Genomic DNA, 17,463 nt, shown 5'->3' on the forward strand with positions numbered 1-17,463 from the left:
CCAGCAGCATCAGGGAAAAAAAAGATGAAAAGAAAGGCGTGCGGGTGCGGCCGCTATAGCCAAAGGGTGCTGCGCGGCCAAAAAAAAGAAAGCAAGGCGCGCAGCAGCTATAGTTAGGGGCATGCCGCGCTGTCCGAAAAATATAATAATGTACATAATAAGGTGCAAGTTAAGCAACTGGCACATTTCGTAAATATCAGACGTGGACAACATTACTAATAAAAATATAAACGCAGGCACCGTGCTGAAACCTAAAGTGATGCACCCAGAGGCAGGCCGGCGATAAGAAGCAGACAGTCAGCAGAGACTTGAAAAGTGGGCCCCGTTGCAGGAAAGCATGTCGTACTTGCAATAGGAGAAAATCATTTAAGAAAATAGTGCTTATAGACTGTTAACAAAACATACCAAGTAATAACACAACTAAAAGGGCCCGTTCACTTCGGAGGTTACAAAATTAGAAAAGGCTTTACCAAGGAGTTACTACTAAACGTATTCACTAATCAAAAGCTACTATTTAGAAAGGACAGTTACAGGAGCCAATTGAATTGATGAACAGAAAATGGGCAGAGCTTCAAGTCTATACCTGAATACAGCATACCTCGAAGAGACAGCGCAAGCGCTGCCTAGGGCGAGACCTAACATCAAGTCTCGTAGAGACAGTGCTAGCGCTGCCTAGGCAAGACCTAATAAACGGGGGTCCCAAGCCCTCCCACATGGTTCCAGTATCAACTTCTTCATATTGAAGGAAAAGAGTGGTCCACAGAATACTCAAAGGCCTGATCCTGCCCAGCGGTCCACAGCTTAAGAGAGACCTCACATCCACAAAGCCATCACTGCAGGAGCAGGCCCCCGGAACATGGCTGCGTGTGCCACCGGATGAGCACCTCCATCAAGCTGTGATCAGAACAAGAGGATGAGCATGCAGATAGTTCTGCTGCAAGAACTAATGACTTTTACCTGAGAGCACTTGACTTATCAAAAGTCTTTGAACTTTTACACATCTCGCCAGTGGGGTAATCTAGGGTGAACTATATCTGTGCCTAATCAATGTATATACCAATACCATGGCACTATAGACTTTAGCGAAACTACAATAGCAGAATGAGGGCAATAAAAGGGGAGTCACATCTCACAGATAAGATTACTACCCTATACCCAAGGCCACTGAAATTGAGTAAATTATGCAGTACAGTAGGAAAAAGCAATAGTATTACTTCATTATTTTGACAATTTTAAACTTGTTAACACTGTCTGGGCATTAGTTGCACCCCTTTAGTACCAGTATAAAACAAAATATAGGAAAAAGCAACAGAAAGCTGACCAGTCAACCTTTGCATAGTGCCTTTTACTGTGCAGCAACAATTGTCACTGAGTTTTTAGTAACTTTTGAACCGTATGAGCGAGAAACTAAATTTTTGTGTTGTTAAAATCTGAAGATTATGCAGCAGAACAAGGGTTATGTAGCAAATGCGGAAAACCTATAATTATTCAACAATCGCCATGGCCACACAATCACATCATTCCAGCGACCTTCTCAATACCTGAAACCTCTATTGAACTGTGTAGTATATCATTTTGCTGTGAGATTAAAGAACTTTCTTTCAACTGAAAGATAAGCACTTGCTGATCAATACGTTATACGTCTACTAGTGGACTGGTGGATTCCGAGGTCTTGCCCCTCACACTACTTCCTTATGTGGCTCAGTATTCTGTCTTACTTGTGGCCCCTTAACGGAATCTGACAGTGTTCCTGGGAAGTGGAGCATTGCATTGGTTCACAAAGGAGGCAATACCACATGGAAGATCTGTGTCCTAAGGACTCAGGACAGTCGTTTTTTTATTGTCCCTTAAGTGCTGAAGAGTGAGTATGGAGGAGTAAGCATCCCTAAGATGATGTGAAGAGCGCTGGTATCACAACACACAGGGCTGTAGGGGTTTAGTGTTCCTTGGATGCAGCGTGGTGCTGGGTAAACTTGAGGGGGCCCCACTGCAAGGTACCTGAGGGGCCCGCTCTGGAATTAATCCAGAGCTGTCAGGCCAGAGAACTGTGCTGAGGGGGCTCCCTGCAGCTCTGGGGCCTCCCCGCACCACGGGTGCTGCGGGGGCCTGTGTTACGCCACTACTGGGTTTACCATCCGTAGCGATCAGTGCAGTATGATTGTTGGGGTTCCTACAATATTTATTGTGTATGTATTATGCTGACAGCTAGAGCTAAGCCTCTCATCAGAAAGACCTAAATGAAAGTCATTTTGTTGTTCATATAGTAGTCAGACAGTAGCTAAAGCTCTCCATGGGCAGATCTATGAATCATGCAACACAGCCTCCCTTAACTCAAATTAAAAAACAAACTTAAAAGAAAAAAAGTGTCCAAAAGCCTTTTTAGGTCTTGCTTTGGCAAAGCGCGCTCTTGCAGCGAGGACTATAGCTGTCGGCTCAGCCGATAACGAGTGGAGAAAAGAGCTGGCCATGCGCGCAGCATTGTCTATGGCAGGGGCGGATTCCGACGCGCGCCTTCGGATTGAGTCGCGCGCATGAGCTTGTAAAGCGCGTCGGAATCTTCCTCTGCCCCCTCTTGCGTAGGCCGCAGGCACATGATGACCCCGCCCACCACTACAGCAGAAGGCAGCGAGGTCTGTACTGTCTCCGTCTGGCACTGGTTCAGGGAAGCAGGCGCGTGGCAAGTAGGCATGTGCAGCTGTCTGGGCCTCCCTCGGTTCCACAACACAGGAGACTCCCTGCTACACTTCAGCTGAAGCATTTCAAGTGTGGGAATCAACTCTCCACGGATGTTTGTCTTTTCCCAAAAATTAGGGTGCAGGCTTGCACCCTTGGAAGCCGGCGGAAGGCCCACCCTCGCCTCCCACTTCCGGGTCCGCTAGGGAGCCTCAAGGCTGCACCGGCAGGAATATTTCACACCCCACAGCCGGACGGCTCGCCCTCTCTGGCACTTACAGAGAAAGATACAGCAGCCACAGCCAGTCAACGGGATTCCAGAAAAGGGTGGAGCCGATGGCCAGCCCGAAGATCACACAAGCAGAACTGCTGAGCCGGGATTGGAAGTCGAATGCGAACCTTTGAACCCGTCAATACTTAACTATACTGGTGTCCTGTCATCTCCGGGAGAGTATCACCTCCACAGGGTGGCTCGTCGTTTTCAGCACGCGAACTAAAGTCATTGCGATTTACGAAGCACTACAAAACTGGGCTGCCACTGCTATATTGTATGAATCGGCTTTCTAAAGCGCCAACCAACATTATTAAGGCTTCCTAGCTGATGCCCCATCTAGGCATCCTTTTGGGCGGATCAGGAAAGGTGAAGATATAAATGATGTCATAAAAACAATATACGAATGCAGGTCTAAGAGTAATCTAAACTTGCAGGAATAAAATAAAGAGTTAATCAGCCGCTTCCAGCGCGGAGCCAGGTCACCCTGCTGACAGTAGGTCACCGCCTTCAAGCGACACACGCCTGAGACATCCAGCAACAGCTGCAGAACCCCTGAATCACACCTGTAACACGCTAGGGTGTGTGCATCCGACTGTCACACAAGATAAAAAGTGAGGCAGTGCCACACAAAGGTGTGTTGTGCACCAGGGAATTCCTTGAGCCACCCTCTGAAGTATGCCCCCCTCCTCGAACAGCAGCAGCGCCCAGATTCCCGGGACCCACCGGTGCGTGTGACACTGAGGAATGTGGTGGAATGACATCACAGCTTCACCGTGTGAGCGCCCTCCCGACCCCTGCCAGGCGAGCTTCAGGTGACGTCACGGAGGACTGGGCTCAGCGTGCGCTCACCTTCCCACTCCCATAATGCACCGGGGTCGAGGGCACTATATTAAGACACTTAGCACACAGGGCCAGAGGGGGTGTAATGTTTCCTTCTAATCTGGCGCACGGGTAAACATTTTAACACGTGCCTACAACCCGTGCTGGCACGGTGAGACTGCACCGTCGTTGTGTGGTACCGATGCCCAAGAAGCCAGCCCTGGGAGTAGTGTTATTTCACTGATATAGCGCAACGAAGGTGCATCTCGGCGCTGCGCCAGCACAGCACCATAACAGCTACAACAAACAAATCTCAAGTTTTTTTTTTTTAACTTGGCAAAGTCTGAACAGTAGCGCAGATGGCACGGAAGTTGGTTCCAGGCCGTAGTGGTGAGAAAGGAGAAAGCTCTACGCCCTGTCTGGTAGGGGGAACTGTCAAGAGTGTCTTATCGCATGAAGGAAGCGTTCTTGCAGGGTGGTGGTAACTCAGTTCTGTCCTTTAAATAGGAGGGGGCACCCCCCATCAGAGCCCTGTGACTAGGCAGCAGCTGTCGGTTCAGCCAACAACGAGTGGAGACAAGAGCTGGCCACGCGCGCAGCATTGTCTATGGCAGAGGCGGATTCCGACGCGCGTCTTCGGATTGGGTCGCGGGCATGAGCTTGTAACCTAGACAGCTCACGCGGGACCCAATCCCAAGGCGTGCGTCGGAATCTTCCTCTGCCCTCCCTCTTGCGCTGGCCGCAGGCACATGATGACCCTGCCCACCCCTACTGCAGAAGGCAGCCCGGTCTGTACTGTCTCCGTCTGGCACTGGTTCAGGGAAGCAGGCGCGTGGCAAGTAGGCATGTGCAGCTGTCTGGGCCTCCCTCGGTTCCACAACACAGGAGACTCCCTGCTACACTTCAGCTGAAGCATTTCAAGTGTGGGAATCAACTGTCCACGGATGTTTGTCTTTTCCCAAAAATTAGGGGAACGGTGTTTCTAAAAATAAAAAAGTATGGGTATGCCGTGCCCCTCAGATCCCCCTACTTCGACCAATAAGCTCTACGGACCTAGAGTGCCTATGGAATCTGGGTGACGTCTCCCCGGGGTCCTCACTTGACCTATGAAAGTGGCCTGCTGTTCTTGTGATTGGTTGTGTTTCACATTATTTAGAGGCGCGTCACACTGGACTGTGTCCAGCGAGGTGGGTTGTAGCAGGTCGATGCATTCACCCTCTAGTCCGGGGTAGAGGCGGCTTGGTCCGGTTATGGATCCGCGGCGAGCTTCATGTGCATGGATGTGTGTGATTCCCTTGTGGTATATAGGTTTCATTGCTTGGCATCATTGTTATGTTTGGAGGCATCTTTCCTCATTGTTTGGCGTTCTTTCCGTATGTGAGCGTGGCTCACAGCTCAGCCTGCTGCATGATCAGAGTCTTGCTCACGCGTTCTCCATGCTCACAATCTGTATGCCGCGATGCACAGTGACATAGTGAGCCCTCACGGCCGCAGTAACAGTGTGAGGTGCTTCGGGCTGCCTCTAAGCACTTTGCAAGCTGCAAATAGAGCGTCTGGACCCCCTTCAGGCACAGTTTACAGGAATACAAAGACAGAGCGAAGGGGGGGGGGGGTCAAGGGCGTGCGGAAGGGGGGATTTTCATTTCATTTCCAATCTTTATTTCGACCATTTGGTCATAAAAGATACACATAGAATAAAATCACATGAATTCTGTCAAATTTAGTAAAACATCAATACATGTTTTTAAGATCAACACATACAATAAAAACAGTTATTTTTAAGAATTAAAACGATTCTAAAATCTACCCAGCATTTTTTACAAGACGATTACGCGTGTACCATACATTCGTAAAGAATTTGGAAAGTGCAAAGACGGTTGGGCCAGAGACATCAGATTTTAAAATCCTGTACATAGGTGTGTATTCCCTGCCACCCAGATTCTTAATCAAGGGGAGCAGCCAATGCTTTCTGGCTGCCTTGTAGGCTGGGCAGAAAAAAACCACATGCAAATCATTTTCCTCTTTATCAACGCAAAGAGGACAGTACTTGGTGGAAGGGACTTGTGACCAGGTGCTTGAAAAGGATCGAAAAGGCAATGTGCCATATCTCCACTGGAAAAATAACTTTCTGGTAAGTATAGGATATATGGGATCAAAAGCCTTCTCAAATCTGTAGAGATCCTTGGTTTGCAGGAATGTGGAAGAAAGGGACCCCTCTATCTGGGTAGCTAAGACCCTTGCCCTTTTGTGTTCGTGATACAGATTCACCAGGGATCTCTTGGAGATTCCTGGTGCTGCATTTGCTGGTTCGGTCCACAATTCCGGGAGCCCCAGATCAATACAAGTTGACTGGATGTTTTGAACCCAGGGAATACTGAGCGCCTTAGGGTGCTTTAATAGTTCAGCCAGTTCCGCCCTATAATCGGCGAGATCATCGCCGCTCCATAGCCTACGCCAGAAGGCGATGGGTCTTAGACTTATCTCATCGGCAAGTGGCCGTAGCCCTAGATCAAGCCTCAAAGGAAGGAGTGGGGTGCTAGGGGGAAGTGCAGTTATTTGTCTAATAAACCTATTTTCCGTAGAAGACAGGTTCCGACAAGGGATGTGGCCCCACAGTTCGGCCCCATACAAAATTGCCCCCCTGGCCTGGGCCTTATATATCTGGATTAAGGCCCCCAGGGGGCGATAGGTCGAACCGGTCATCATCCGGGATATACCCCCGGTAATTTGAACTAATTTAAGGTTAGCCCTGCTCTGATGAGTCCCCCAGGTCATATTTTCGTTTAGCGTCACGCCGAGGTATTCAAACGTAGCTACTCTTTCCAACCGCACTGCTCCCAATTGGGGATTCGGGCGCTGTTTGGGGCTCGGATTCAATACCATATATTTGGTTTTTGTGGCGTTGATTTCCAGCCCTCTGTCCTGACAGAAGGCCACAAAGGCATCAAGTATCCTTTGGATGCCCATGGGTGTTTTAGAGATCAACAGTGTGTCATCCGCAAACATTATTGCGGGCACACTGTTGCCATTTAATTTGGGGGCATCTGTATAGTTGGTGGCGTTAAGATGGGCGATTACCCCGTTGACGAAGAGGCAAAACAGGGTCGGCGCCAGCACACAGCCCTGTCTTACCCCTCTGCCAACGGGGAATCTATCAGTCAGTTCCCCCAACCTCCCACACCTCACCTGGGCATAATTATTATGGTGCAGCCTCTGCAAGGTCAATAAAATATCTGGTGGTACGCCCATCCCTGCCAAGATGATCCAGAGTTTTCCCCTGGGCACGAGGTCGAAGGCGGCCCGTAGGTCCACGAAAATCGTGTACAAACTACCGCCCTCGAACCTCACTGTCCTCCAATAGACCAGATTCAATCTGAAGACCTGATCCACGGTCGATACCCCTTTCCTAAAACCTGCCTGATATGGACTGAGGGCGCCCACCTCCTCTATCCATTCCTGTAGCCTATTCAGGAGAACCCTGCCGAACAGCTTCTGTGCTACGTCAATCAGGCTGATCGGTCTGTAGTTGGCTGGGAGGAGGGGGGATCCCTTTTTGAAAATCGGGACCACCTCAGCCCCCAGCCAAGTACTAGGGATTTCCATCCCACCGAGGATGCCGTTAAAAAGAGCAGCGAGGTAAGGCGCCCAAACGGTGGGCTCCTGCTTGAACAGGTCTCCCGGTAGCCCATCCAGTCCGGGCGCCTTCCCCGAAGCCAGGCCTGAAATAGCAGCAGTGACCTCGCTCAGTGTTATTAGGTCTGCCTGAGGACCCAGCCTCTCCGGTTCAATTAACGCAGGAGGTTCTCCGGACTCTGCACTATATAGTGACTGGAAATGGTCCTGCCACACTCCAGGAGCTATATTAGGCTCCACTGCCGAATGTAGCCTCCCTGATCCCCCATTCACAATCCTCCAGAACAGGCGTTGATCTTGTATTGCTAGGGCCTTTGTGAGTTCTTCCCACTGGTTTTCCTCCCATTCTATTTTGTCCTGAGCAAGAAGCTTCTTGTACGCTTGCCTGCATTGCTTAAGGCGTTCCCCTCCTGTACCCTCCTTAATTACTCCGAGGAGTGCTGTTTTAGCCCGTCTACAGGCTGCATTGTACCATTGTGTTTTGCCTTGGAGCCTCTCCCTTGGCTTTCGTAAATTGCAAGTAAAGTGGGGTGCCGCCACTTTTATAAGCTCCTCATGGGCATCAGACAGTTTGCTCCTTATATCTATTTTATTTGCCACACTGTCAAGATCCCCAACAATTTCCAGAATAGGAGTAATCTCTGCATAAAACAGTGGGAGTTTATCCTTATTTGTGACCATTTGCTCCCACCTGATTCTTTTCCTACTATTATCTAGGAGGAGCATGGGGTGATTCCCTTCTGCATGGGTCCGTGGGGCCTGAGGTGCTGGGTGGACAAGGTCTAACTCGAGGGCATTATGGTCACTGTCCATCCTGTCTATTACCCTGAAATCCTGTATTGTTGACCACCTCACTAATTGGACCAGGACATAGTCCAAATGAGACTCTCTTCCCCGACGGTTGTAAGTATTTTTGCCTGGTCTGTCGGATTTGATGCGCCCATTACACGCTCTGAGTCCAAACCTTAACGTCAGGGCTGTAATTTGCAGTGCCAGTGGGGTCCAAGCTTTCGGGGATGGCACATCAACCCATGGTACTGCCCACCTGTCTTCTTCTTCAGATAAAAACCCTTCCTGGATCCCGTGGAGTGGCTCATAGTGAGAGTTAAAATCCCCGCCCACCACACAATAAGAATCAGTCGACAGTTCAGATAAAAAGTTCGAGAGTTCATCAAAGGTCGGTGATTCTTTTGCCATTCCCGTCGGCCTGGAATAGATATTGACCAGCAGGAGGTTAGCTTTGTTTGGCCATGTTAGTAAGACCGCAAGGATGTCATCAGAGTTAAATGGGAGCCGTGTAGCCACACAGCCCAGGTGAGCAGCAACCCACGTCGTGAGGCCCCCTGATGGGCGGCCTTTGCCTTCCCACCTTGCTGAGATATAGAATGATGAGTAACCTTGATGACCATAGTCCTCTCTGGCCCAGGTTTCCTGGAACATGCATATGTCACCAGTCTCTATATACTTTGCCCAGGCCGGGTCTTCCAATTTGTTGGCTAATCCCGCGATGTTCCAGGAGATTATCTTCAAATGTTCAGAGGAGGCAGATGCCATGCCATGAGGGTTGGAGGTGGTGAGTCCAGGCTCCACTTCAATAGCGGGGCCTGTAGCAGGGGCAGCAGAAACTGCATGTGGCACCGGGGGTCTCGGCTCCCCATTGCCCACAAGGAAGGGAACCATAGTTGTCCCCTCAGCAGCAACTACCCCATCAGTGGCTAGGTGAAAAGATTCGGTTCTGCCATAGTCTGAAAAAGCTGGATCATTCAGTGGGCCAGCAATTGGACCGGGGGACACAGTGGGAGGTTCCAGGAGGCCACAGGAGCCCAAGACCCCTGGCACTGTCTTGCAGACAGTAAGTCAGTCAACCCCATCCAGATCGTTCAAACAATTAAAGCGATTAAAATCGCAAAAAGGTGTGTCCGGCGGTTGGAAGTACGGTTGTTGTACAAAACCTTTATGCTTGCGTCTGTATTCCACCCTTGTCCAGTCATCGTGTATTGGTAGCTGGTGCCTGGGAATCGGTGGAAAGAAAAAAGATACTGGGAGGGTCTGTATGGTCGAATCAAGGGATCGATTCATTCCTCCACAAATGTGTCGAACCGTGCCCGGATCCTTAAAAGTTACCATGATACAGTCCCCCACTATGGTTTTCCTGGTCTTCCCTAGCCATGGGACCCTTCTCACCATGATGATTTCGTTATTAAAATGGGATGGCAAGGGTCGGTTCCAGTTAAGCCATTTAATTACCTTTTTCTTAAGAGACTGGTAGTCCTCATTTTCCCCTGATCTTAAGTGGGGGGCACCAGCTAAGACCACCATTAATCTATTAGTTTCAGGCGGGAGGTCTGGCCTCCGTGGTCTTGGAATTGGGCAAGCGGGCGTAGGTGGGGGTGTGTTAACCCGGTCTTGATGTATTCCAGAGGACTGTATTTGAGAGCTATGGGGGGCTAGATCCAGTAGGTGGGTAGGTCTATTGCTTAGGTTATTATGTCGTGCCTGGAGTTGAATGGCCATAAGGGGTTGCAGAGGGGAGGGAAGTGGCGGGTTTTTGGGGGGGGCTTTGTTAGCATTAGTTGCAACTTCTGCTTTGGAAGGATCCCCAGCAGAGGAGTGGGTTCCCACTAGCTTTGTCTGCTTGCTTACCAGAGTGTTCAAAGTGGTAAGAGAGGTTTCTATTAGGGTTAGCCTAATCTCGACTTTTTTTAAGCTGTCGGTAATGGGCTGCAAAAGGGAGCGAAGTAGAAATTCGATGTTCCCCTTGGCAGAGGGTGGAGAGTTTGGGTTCGACAGAATAACCTCTTGTTCTTTGGTAATGGCAGTTATACTGGGGTTTGTGGGCTTAGGGGGTGGAATAGTAGGCACTATCTCCGTAGGCTTCTCCAGTAGAACAGTGTTAGTGCGTTTCTTGCCAAAGTCAAGATGTGATATTTTAGATTTCCCCCGCCCCCCCAATGTTTTCCGAGCACGTTTACTAGGTGGGGGCCTATGTAACTCCACCACTACATTTAATTTGGACTTGTTCTTGTTAGCCAATTGCATAGGTGGAGTTTGGGTTATCAGGTTAACGGGAGTATGGGAAGACTCGTGAGGGGCTGGCTCTGTGTTTTTTTCAACCACTAGCCCTGGGGTTAAGGGAATTTCCCTTAGTAGGACAGGAAAGTCCTCGAGTGTCGAATTAATTGAACTGCCGGGTGGCGTGCCTACCTCTTGAGTGGTGGGGTAAGGGATGATATCAGTCGAGGGCCTGGTTTTCATAGATTCAATGGAGCGCCTGCGCTCCGCCCTACGTTTCTCAAGCGAGCTTTCCTTGTCCACCTCTCCTTTAGTGGCTTTAAAATAGTTATCCAAAGTCCCAAAGCAGGAAGCGCCATCCCTTGAGGGAGTTTCCCGTGGTGGGGGCGAAGGCATTGCCTAAAATGTGCAGTAAGGGGGATCAAGAGAGTGGGCCCAGCCCAGCCTCCTTCGGCCACTGACGGCCAAAGACGGTCCCGCCCTTGTCCCGGGCTTCTCCCGGGACGCTCCCGCGCGCTCCCGCGCAGCGGTCTCCTTGGTCCAACTTATATCCCCGATAGCAATTGGATGATTGTTGGGGGTGGGGCGATGAGGGAGAGCGGCCCAGGTGTTGCGGGCGCGAGGTAGGCTGAGACTCTTGGGAGACTGAGTCCAGCCCCTCCTGCTCGCAGCCCTCGCAGCCCTTAGCCCCAGATGGTAAAGAGTACAGCTACACCCAAATTCCACAGCGCCCCTGGACGATGCGGGACCCGCACAGCGGGTTCCGCGAGGCGTAGGTTCGATAGCTGGCCAAGAGAGTCCACAGATCCTTTAAGTCGCAGGATAGGCTGCAAGTAGTGTCCCACGGAGAGGAGAAATCCGGCGACTTTCAGCAGTGTGTTGGGGGCGGGGCGATGAGGGAGAGCGGCCCAGGTGTTGCGGGCGCGAGGTAGGCTGAGACTCTTGGGAGACTGAGTCCAGCCCCTCCTGCTCGCAGCCCTCGCAGCCCTTAGCCCCAGATGGTAAAGAGTACAGCTACACCCAAATTCCACAGCGCCCCTGACGATGCGGGACCCGCGCAGCGGGTTCCGCGAGGCGTAGGTTCGATAGCTGGCCAAGAGAGTCCACAGATCCTTTAGGTCGCAGGATAGGCTGCAAGTAGTGTCCCACGGAGAGGAGAAATCCGGCGACTTTCAGCAGTGTGTTGGGGGCGGGGCGATGAGGGAGAGCGGCCCAGGTGTTGCGGGCGCGAGGTAGGCTGAGACTCTTGGGAGACTGAGTCCAGCCCCTCCTGCTCGCAGCCCTCGCAGCCCTTAGCCCCAGATGGTAAAGAGTACAGCTACACCCAAATTCCACAGCGCCCCTGGACGATGCGGGACCCGCGCAGCGGGTTCCGCGAGGCGTAGGTTCGATAGCTGGCCAAGAGAGTCCACAGATCCTTTAGGTCGCAGGATAGACTGCAAGTAGTGTCCCACGGAGAGGAGAAATCCGGCGACTTTCAGCAGTGTGTTGGGGGCGGGGCGATGAGGGAGAGCGGCCCAGGTGTTGCGGGCGCGAGGTAGGCTGAGACTCTTGGGAGACTGAGTCCAGCCCCTCCTGCTCGCAGCCCTCGCAGCCCTTAGCCCCAGATGGTAAAGAGTACAGCTACACCCAAATTCCACAGCGCCCCTGGACGATGCGGGACCCGCGCAGCGGGTTCCGCGAGGCGTAGGTTCGATAGCTGGCCAAGAGAGTCCACAGATCCTTTAGGTCGCAGGATAGGCTGCAAGTAGTGTCCCACGGAGAGGAGAAATCCGGCGACTTTCAGCAGTGGTTGGGGGCGGGGCGATGAGGGAGAGCGGCCCAGGTGTTGCGGGCGCGAGGTAGGCTGAGACTCTTGGGAGACTGAGTCCAGCCCCTCCTGCTCGCAGCCCTCGCAGCCCTTAGCCCCAGATGGTAAAGAGTACAGCTACACCCAAATTCCACAGCGCCCCTGGACGATGCGGGACCCGCGCAGCGGGTTCCGCGAGGCGTAGGTTCGATAGCTGGCCAAGAGAGTCCACAGATCCTTTAGGTCGCAGGATAGGCTGCAAGTAGGGGGGATTTACAGTGATAGTGTCTTGGATAAACCATTCTGAAAGGAGAGAAAAGGAGGTAACTACACAGAGGGAGCGACGTAAACATAAAACAAAGTAAGAGTAAGGAGGAGAAAGAAATCCGAAAACGGTTAGGTACTAGAGTTTTGTGTCCTAAATATTGTTTACAAAAAGATTACTCTATTTGAATTAATAGTACAAAGTCGACAACCAATTGAGAGATATTTTCGCAAAGGATATTTAGGCCGCAATACAGTATTTTTATTATGAATATTCTGGGATACAAATAAAAAAAATTGAAAGAAATAAGAAGGAACTTCAACAACCCTGGGATATGTCAACCTCGGCACACTAACAGTACTGAGTTTTTTTGTTTTTTTTTATCATGTTTGCCCCACAGGACCGCCTGGGAATCATTTCCCTAAAAATTCACAAAATTGCTTTAAAATGCACCTTTTTGCCATATATTTTTTTTTTTTTAGGAGATCAACACCCCACAACCCCAGTACCCATACACTCACTATTTGTAATTTTCTGGCTATTACCTTGTTTATTTATTAGTTTTCACTTTTATATAGCGCAAACTTTACCCGCAGGTATCAGAGCGCTTTAAATCAGCATGCTTATAACAAGCAAAACTAGCACTCTATATTACTGCCAACTTAGCTTAGCATAAGCAACAGCTAACCATTCACAAACAATGTTTATATACCAATTGCAAATTAAAAACAATAATAATGCAAAGCATTGTCATTTACAATGCCAGTAACTCAAACTTTAATGCTGCGAGACCTATTGCATTGCAAAGGCTTGTTTTTTTATGTGTTTGAAAGCAGGCATGGAAAGTAGCCATGGGGTACATGGGGCACAGAAGCGGAGAGGGGGGGTGGTAGGGGGGGGGATGCAACACGGGGACTGAGGGAGTCACAGAAGCACCAGGGCGAGGCTGGTGCTACAATGAAGCAACAAGTAGAGGCCAGGGGGACACCAAAGCAACGCTGGGGAGGGCGAGGGGCAGATATAACACGGAAAAGCACACTGGTGAGCGCAAAAGGGATGGGGAGGGAACAAGACAGTGACAGGTAGCAGAGGAGAGAAGTACACAAGGGGAACGGCTCAAAAACGCATGCACTCTCCGTGAGTGCTCGCACAAAAAGAAAAGAGTAATATCCTGACATTAAGCACAGACACCAGACAAAGCCACCTATGGCAAAGGGGCAATGCTCCATAGGAGGGACTAACACAAGATTGACAAGTGGGGACACGAATAAGAAGTAGGAATATGAGAGCCAATGGTAAGCAATCGGCAGGCTCTGAGCCCCCCTATGTTCATGGTAAACCACAATATGCCTCGCAATAGACAGCACATAGTCGGCATGACCTAAAAATAAATATCCTGCAGCACAAGAAGTACTCCCCACCAGAGCAGCCGTTATTAAACCTCCAGTTCCTATGAATGGGTTAAGCAGGAGTTGGCACCACATGAGTGTGAAGTACAGTGGGGTTTTTGACAACGCACACAGGTAGCGATGCAGGATCCGCACCGCACACAGGTACAGATCATAGATTTGAGGTAGGTGAAAAAGTTGCATCCTTACCTGCAAAATCAGCAGGAACACAAAATAGATGTTCGCCACTCTCTGGAACTGCTCGAACAGGTTGAGGAAGAGGAAGGTGAACACGTTGTATTTGGAGGTCTTGATCTCATTGGCCTGTGAATAGAAAGCGCACATCACTAAATATGGGGTTATACATTGTACTCCACCCTTCCTTACATTTGTTCTATTCCAACCCTGGCCTCGGCGTTCAAAGCCACGTGCTCTTGTTTAACCCCAAGTACCGCATTTATGCATTTAACAGTTTTATACAGCGCTCCAGTATTTATGGAAGTACCAACCGGCTTTACAAGAGACCCAACACATGACTGGCGGAAAGAATCACAAGAAACAGAAGTTAGAGATTAAAAGGAGTTCTCGGTTAGGACTGAACAATAAGTAAACGTTCTTAATCCAGAAACAACTGGAAGCGGTGGGCTTTAAAAAGTAATGTGAAGGCCATGGGCAAGAGTTTAATCCTTAAATAAACCGGAAGTGTTATCCACGAGCCTATAGATTGTTTAAAAATGTGACATTTCCCTCCGCGTCGTACGCTACTCAGGAAGGAGTGGGGATGGTGATGCTGAAAGGTACTTGTAAGATAATAGGACAGTTTATTGTCATAAAGAATTGTATGCAACATGCTCTTTGTAGGGGAGAACAGATAAGGAAAATATATATGTGTGTATTTACTCTTGTGTATATTTACTACTGCAACTATGTGTAACTAAAGTTCTTTTTTCATTTTCTCCATTTCTGAGAATAAATTTACACCTGGGTTTAGCCTTACATGTCTCCACCTACTTAGATCAGGAGGTTTTAGCTTCCTACAACGTGCTTTCGCTCATGAAGTAACTACTAGTAACTTTGCACATATAGGTAAAGATCTCCGCCACCATGGTGGAGTTCTACCTAAGGGAAAGTATACGGCACATAAATAAAATGTATTATTGTCTACAAATCATAATAGAAATGTACATTAATAAAACACGTTTTGTATTAACCTAGAACTAATACAATTAAATGTTATAGTACATTAACTCATCAAACTAAATATGTATTAAATAATTATTTAATTTAAATATATAAATTCAATTTCCAAATATTGTTGTGATAATTATATGATATGTAATGTTCTTAACACACACACATTGAAATAATTTAATGGATTTAACATGAGTTTCTGTGGAGTGTTATTTTATGTCCACGCCCTCCGTTGTTTTCTATGGGAGTGGTTTAAAGTACCTATGAACAGCCATGCGTGGTGCTCCTCTTACTCCAAGGCTAGGCTGTAGTACTTTTGAGCCTCTTGTTACACCAGAAGGGCTGTATTAGTTTTAGAAGTGTAGTTTGGGAATAACAATTACTCTTTAATCTTACTCTTTGATGGGTTTGTATTAGCATGTCTCGCCAAACTCTCCAGACCCCTAACATTTAGTAATAAGCATTCCCCATTTTCCATCTACTCCTGTTGTCCCTCCCACAGTTACAACGAAAAGATACACCTTTGCATTTTTGCAGGTCTCCAGCTCTAGATGTGTAAATTAACTTTTGTAGTATGTGTGTAGTACTACTGTGCTACTACTTTACGAACTACAAAATCCAGTTTGGCAAGAGAGCCCATAAAGTTTTGCTGGACGACATTTCACTAATTTGGTGAAGATACAATAAGATGAGTGGCAGAAACGCCATGGTGTCTGACAGGAATGTTGTGGTGTTACGCAGTGGTCATGCGTGTTAGATGTTTCAGTGGGACCGAATCAGCAAGCTCACAGCATCTGGTACCATCTACTGGTATGCCTTGTTTGATGCCCCATTAATATGGCCTTATAGCCCGCAATAGCAGGCTATACCAGCTGTTAAAGGCCCGCACCAGAGGTAAAGGCCCAAGCCGAAGGCAAGGGCCTTACACAAGGGAGCTGGACGTTAATGTCGGTACAGCCCAGCTACTGAGGGCTCTAGGGGCTATTAGAACATTCCACCACTACAGGGCAGAATGTTCTAACAAATAAAACAAAGGAGATTGAAATCCCCACAGCTCCATGAAGCCTTTGTACACAGCAACAAGTATGAACTACAACATTAAAATGTTGGAGCTCCGGGCTTCTACCGGCCATTAGAAGCCCGGAACACTCCATTGTCTTCAATGGAACTCCCAACAATCTAATGTTCTAATAATAATTAGAGCAGGTCTGCTTTAAAATGTATAAATGAATGTTGCAGTGAGAGCTCAGTTCCCTGAAGAAGCACAGGACATAGAGCGGGACGGGGCATGGGGAATTATAATTCTTCTAAAACCCCCACCCCCTCAACCCCCCTTCTGATGGGTCCGGCTGTGGCACCATTCATACAGGTGAAAACATGTCTATACTCATGAATATGATTTGACCAAAATAATGGTTCCTGTTACCACAAAGGAATATATTTCAATTTTGACGCCAGCTCATTTACATCATTACTGTATGCTTGATTTTCCATTTTTAGAACAAGTGAAGAGTCAGCAAATACTAGCCACAATACCACTGTCACACCAGTACTTATACCACCATTCCACAAGCCCCATCCTTCATTCATTTAGCCTCCTAGCCCTCTTTAGAACAGCTCAAGCTGATATGACCTACAGGAAGCATATTGACTAAACATCCCTCCCGAATTATATATGCAGCTGTGCAGATTGTAATATGCTATTTATTACCATTATTGTATGTGGGGAAGTGTCACGACTCACAAGACGTGAAGTCCTTGGCCTTGAGCTGAGGGGTTGGCCACAGGGCCTGAACATAACAAGCCTGGTCCTGGGTGCCAGCCCGTGGCTGTTTGCCAGTGCAAGCAGTCAATCCCTGTTACGCAGGGCTGTTACGCACCCTTTGGCTGTAGCATGGATTTTTTTCTCTTCTTTTTTTAATCTGTAAAAATGTTTTTGGATTTTTTCCACATCTTACATATTTTTGGGAAGATCATGATTTTCAGCACAAAATCGCCCCTTTTTTGCTGTTCACAAAAGGGCAGCCGTGAGACAGAACCTTTATTTTTTTTTTAAATGTATGTGCAATTGTATCGTAGACAACCAGGTTGGGAGGGTTTCGGCCTCTTATCCATACCTCTGGTTGACCTGCATCACTCCTCTTGACCAGGGCACCTCACATTGTGGGCCGCATGCCCTGCCCCCTTTCGGTGGATTTTTATTTTGACATGCGAAAATCATAATTTAAAAAAATAACTTATAAATTTCAAAATGGTCAAAAAATATATAAATCCCTTTTATCAGCCAATCACGTTTTTTCAAAACATTTAAAAAAATTGAAATCTGATCAACAGGATTCATAATTTTCTGATTCTTGATTTTATACTGCAGAGATATACAAAAGTGTTAACCCTTTAATGACCACTACGCAACCTTTTT

At 48.4% G+C, this 17,463-nt stretch overlaps 1 protein-coding gene and 1 long non-coding RNA gene across 3 annotated transcripts in view; one reads left to right on the forward strand and one right to left on the reverse strand.

Annotated features, from left to right (window-relative positions):
* LOC144817820 (phospholipid-transporting ATPase ID-like) overlaps window positions 1-17,463 on the reverse strand; it is an 892,949-nt gene that overhangs the window by 262,385 nt on the left and 613,101 nt on the right. For both annotated transcript variants that reach the window (XM_078674658.1, XM_078674659.1), the window contains exon 4: window positions 14,064-14,177. In XM_078674658.1, the coding sequence (XP_078530784.1) occupies window positions 14,064-14,177 (114 nt within the window). The remainder of the gene's footprint in view (window positions 1-14,063; window positions 14,178-17,463) is intronic.
* Window positions 1-17,463, forward strand: part of LOC144817821 (uncharacterized) — a 573,792-nt gene that overhangs the window by 174,250 nt on the left and 382,079 nt on the right. The gene's annotated exons all lie outside the window — the stretch shown is intronic.

Source organism: Lissotriton helveticus, chromosome 2_1 (genome assembly GCF_964261635.1).
Source record: "Lissotriton helveticus chromosome 2_1, aLisHel1.1, whole genome shotgun sequence".
Classification (NCBI taxonomy): Eukaryota; Metazoa; Chordata; class Amphibia; order Caudata; family Salamandridae; genus Lissotriton; species Lissotriton helveticus.